The following is a 4,880-nucleotide window of genomic DNA, read 5'->3' as shown; positions in this document are numbered from 1 at the left end:
ATTAAACAAAAGACTGATATGTTGTTTGAAGTTACAAGTAAAGCTAAGCCTTGCTCTGTTAGTTAGCTGTTACCTAATAACATTAGCAAACTTGCTATCTATAACTGTAAGTTTTAAACACTGTATTTAATACTGTAAAATATATATAAATAATAGTGTCTTATATATGGTTAAATTGTGCAAAAACAGTGTTTGTGGGGGATCAAAGAAAAGAAATTATACATGAGCAACAGAATAAATCTAGACTATTTGTTGAGTTTTTGTCTTCAAACCTTTATTGAAGTGAACAAGAAGCTCTTAAGCCATCAGCAGCTACTAGATGCTGCTCCAAGTCCACACACTCCAAGTACACGAGTTCAGCCCTGAGGAGATCATTTCACCATTTCTAAGAAAACACATTTCTGACCTTGAAGGCACAAACAGTAAGCCATTTGTTAACCAAAGTGAAGCCTTGTCCACCACCATTTAAACCACAGGACTGGAAGTTGTCCCCCTCCTACAGGGAACACCGAAACACTGAGGAACCAGACCAGAAACCCAAACCCAGGATAAAGAGGTTCAGTGAATGTGGTGTTGAAGGTGTGGAGGTGGATCAGTGTGTCAGGGGAGACTCTGTAGAAGGACAGAGTGCCAGCAGGACAGTCCACATACACTGCTACTCTGTTAGAGAAGGACGAGGAGGAGAGCTGGAGTTCTGTTCTTATGTTATTGTGCCAGACAGAGTAACGGCCATCAGACCAGTTGAGACTCCAGGACTGATTATTCATTCCAAACACACAGTCTTTACTGTTCCCTCTCCTTCTGATTCCTCTGTAACTCACTGATATAGAAACTTCTCTCCACGCGACCTCCCAGTAACAGCGACCAGTCAGACCATTTCTACACAGCAGCTGTTCCCAGCAGTCAAATCTATCTGGATGATCGGGATATGGCTGCTCCTTTCTCACATGTCTCACCTTCCTGTTGTTGTCAGACAGTTTGACGTTTCTGTGTGCTGTGTTTGTGTCCAGTGTGAGGTCACAGAAATCTGATGGAGAGAACGAGACACAACACTGCAGCAGTTTATCATCAGATACATCTGAAGGTTTATTCTTTGTTTGTGTGCTGATGTTGTTCATTTCTATAAAGTTTAATGATGCCTTTAGTCAGTAATGTTTGAATGAATAAATACCACAACTATCAACTTTGTATTGTCATCATGAGTCAGATTGAATCCACACTTACACTTGCTCAGACCAGGTTTTAACCTCTGCTCTCCACCATGGTCCACCCTGGAGGAAGAAACACAGTCAGAGTGATTTTCTATCCAACATGAGTCCTAACTGCTGTTCAACATGAAGCAGCGTTCCTCAGTTTGTCAGTGTGACAGAAAAACAGGCTGAAACTCATCTGTGTCAACTGTCTCCAGGATTCTTTCACTGTCTGAGAGAAAAAGACTTGAAGACGAAGAAGACAGTGTGTATGCGTGTGATTGTGAGAGATCTAAATCAGACAGAAACTCCCCTTCTTAATGGGAGAAATGCCTAAATGTTAAATCACTGCAGCAAAATGTATGTCCTCATGCCACAAACTGAGAACAACCAGTTTCCACTGGTACAGTTTGCACTGGTTGCTCTCCTTTCTTCTGAACACATTTTCATCTCTTGTCCCTCCTTCATGTCACCTGCTTTCACATTTAATTTCTTCTGTAGTCCCTGGATCACAAATGTGCAGTTAATCAACCTGCTGTCCCTTGCTGTGATGCCCATCTTCCTCTTCCCTAGTTGACTAATCTGTGTGACAAAATAGTCCCTCAAACATAGTCAGATCAGCTAACATTAGCAAGTGAGTAGTGATGGGTGGATGAAGCATTATGAAGCTTCAAACTCAAACATTCTTCACAGACAAAATTCAAACAATTAGACAATCAGTGCCTCCATGTCAGTAACACGATATGTCTTGTCCCTGTGTCCAAATGTTTGTAACTGCATGGCCTCAGATCTACTACAAATTGTCAGCATGCCTCTCCTCAGGTTTTTTCCCACAGGTCCTGAAAACTGCAGTCATTAAGCCACTCTCAAAAAAGAACAATTCACTAATGAGCAATTATAGGCCCATATCAAATCTCCCATTTTTAAGTAAAATCATTGAAAACAGCTCAACAACAGCTTGGTGCTTTCTTGGCACTAAATAACTGTTTTGATGCCTTCCAGTCAGGTTTTCGGTTTTACCACACCATAGCACTGAGACAGCGCTTGTTATGGTCTTCAATGACATCCATTTAAACACTGACAGAATTTCAGTCTTAGTGTTATTGGATCTCAGTGCTGCATTCAACACGGTCATAACATTACTAGACAGACTTGAAAACTGGGTTGAACTTTCTGGCACAGTACTAAACTGGTTTGAATCCTACTTAAAGGACAAGTACTACTTTGTGTCTATAGGTAATCACACATCTGAGCTGACAAAAATGACATGTGGAGTTCCCCAACATTTACATGCTTCCACTGGCTCAGATTATGGAAAACACAAAATATGTTACCGTAATTACGCAGATGACACACAGATTTACATAACCATTTCACCAGGGGACTATGATCCCATACAAGTGCTGAGTAACTGTATGAAGCAGGTCAACGATTAGATGTGCCAGAATTTTCTTCAATTAAACAAAGATAAAACTGAAGTTATTGTTTTTGGAGCCAGGGAGGAACGATTGAAAGTCAGTGCTCAGCTTCAATCTGTAATGTTAAGAACCACAAATCAAGCCAGAAATCTTGGTGTAGTCATGGACTCAGACCTGAATCTGAGGAGCCACATTAAGACAATTACAGATTCAGCCTACTATTACCTGAAGAATATATCAAGGATTAAAGGTCTCAGCAAGACCTGGAAAAACTCGACTACTGTGACGGTGTCTTTACAGGGCTCCCTAAGAAATCCATCAGTAAGACGCAACTGATTCAGAACGCAGCTGCTCGAGTCCTCACTAAGACCAAAAAAGTGGATCAAATCACTCCAGTTCTGAGGTCTTTACATTTGCATACTTCCTGTATGTCAAATAATTTATTTCAAAATCCTGCTGTTAGATTATAAATCACTAAATGGTTTAGGGCCAAAATACATTTCTGAGCTTCTGTTTCGTTATGAACCATCCAGACCTCTCAGGTCGTCTGGGGCAGGTCTTGAGACTCATAGAGACACGGCATTACATTTGTTTGGCAATTACATTGACATTAAATAACAGAAAATAGATACAGAATGTGATCTCATGTTGTCTGTCCAAACCTGAGAGTGTCCAGTCTCCAGTGTGGGTCCTCCAATCCAGCAGACAGCAGCTTCACCCCTGAGTCTCCTGGATGATTGTAGCTCAGATCCAGCTCTCTCAGATGAGAGGGGTTGGAGCTCAGAGCTGAGGCCAGAGAAGCACAGCCTTCCTCTGTGATCAGACAGCCTGTCAGCCTGGAATCAGGAAAACATCATAAACTCTGTTTTAGAAAATCATGTAAATCATCAGGAAAATCCTACAGACCATTTTCACTAACACAAACCTAAAACCACATGAGGAGGATCTAAAACAAACAGTTAATACTGACTTCAGAGTTTCCAGTTTACAGTGTGGATTCTCGAGTCCAGCAGACAGCAGCTTCACTCCTGAATTCTGCAGGTTGTTGTTACTCAGCTCCAACCTTTCCTATCTGAGAGAGCTGGACCTGAGGCCAGAGAAGCACAACCTTCCTCTGTGATCAGACAACCTGATAGCCTGGAATCATGAACACATCATACACTATTGTGTTTTAGAAAATCATGTCAGCAGGAAAATCCTACAGACCATTTTCACATACATGAACCTAAAACCAGCTGAGGAGGATTTAAAACAGCTTAATACTAACCTGAGAGTTTCCAGTGTACACTGGACTCTCGAGTCCAGCAGTCAGCAGCTTCACTCCTGAATCCTGCAGGTTGTTGTTACTCAGGTCCAGCTCTCTCAGACTAGAGGACTGGGAGCTGAGAACTGAGGACAGAGCTTTACAGCTTCTCTCTGAGAGGTTACAGCCACTCAACCTGAAAAAGGATTAGCATTTTTTAGCATATTTGAGCCCTGAACACTTCATCCATGCACTTAACTTCAGAGTATTAACAGTTAAACCAGAACCCTGAACCAAGTGGATCCAAGTTCAGACATGCCCTGCATGTTTCATTGATGTGAGCTCAGACTACAGACTGCTGCTGATTCTACTTGAGAAACATGAATATTACAGGGAAATCTTTCTGAAATCATTGTTCTTTAACTCTAAGAGAAATTCTACAGCAGATCTCAGAGATATTTAGAAACAGCCAATCAGCATTTCTACTGTCCAGTTAAACAGTGATCCAGCACAATGTGATCAAAGTGATCCTGATTATCAGACATTTACAGATTCTCTGGTCGGATTCTCACCTGCTGAACTCACTTCAGGTCAACTTACAGACACTTTGCACCTTCATGTGTGGAGGAAACACTGGGAGAGAAGAAGCTGCTCATTTCTTCCTCGTCAGTCCTGGTGTCTGTGCGCATCTGATCTGAGGACGCCGTCACATCCACGCCTACAAAAAAAAAAAAAAAAAAATCAGAGGGACGTCAAAACCGGTCTAACCTGTGGCAGAAACCCAGTCAGTATCAGAGGAATCACACATCAGGTGATGTAGTTCTGCTACCTGTCCACTAGATGGTGCTAACCAACCATCTGGTGAACTAAAGATCAGCACTGAAAGATGTCATGATCCAGTAGTGTGGATCACGTTGGTACGCTACGATATTTTGGACATGTTGGTTTGTAATGAGGCAGAATGCAGCTTGAGATCCCCGGGCGGGGCCCTTCACTCAGTCCTGGTTCCTAACAAAGGGGGACCAGAAC

The 4,880-nt window shown here is 42.1% G+C and overlaps 1 protein-coding gene across 1 annotated transcript; it reads right to left on the bottom strand.

Annotated features, from left to right (window-relative positions):
- Nucleotides 1–254: 254 nt before the first annotated feature.
- On the bottom strand, nucleotides 255–4,659 carry LOC123965199 (neoverrucotoxin subunit beta-like). The gene is made up of 6 exons (XM_046041781.1): nucleotides 4,620–4,659; nucleotides 4,465–4,569; nucleotides 3,579–3,633; nucleotides 3,271–3,444; nucleotides 1,225–1,271; nucleotides 255–1,027 (listed from the first exon to the last, which is right to left on the bottom strand). The coding sequence occupies exons 1-6, from the start codon at nucleotides 4,657–4,659 to the stop codon at nucleotides 435–437; spliced, it is 1,014 nt and encodes a 337-aa protein (XP_045897737.1). The 3' UTR covers nucleotides 255–434.
- Nucleotides 4,660–4,880: the final 221 nt, after the last annotated feature.

This window comes from Micropterus dolomieu, unplaced genomic scaffold (genome assembly GCF_021292245.1).
Source record: "Micropterus dolomieu isolate WLL.071019.BEF.003 ecotype Adirondacks unplaced genomic scaffold, ASM2129224v1 contig_8839, whole genome shotgun sequence".
Classification (NCBI taxonomy): domain Eukaryota; kingdom Metazoa; phylum Chordata; class Actinopteri; order Centrarchiformes; family Centrarchidae; genus Micropterus; species Micropterus dolomieu.
This window is presented reverse-complemented; position numbering and strand designations above follow the sequence as displayed.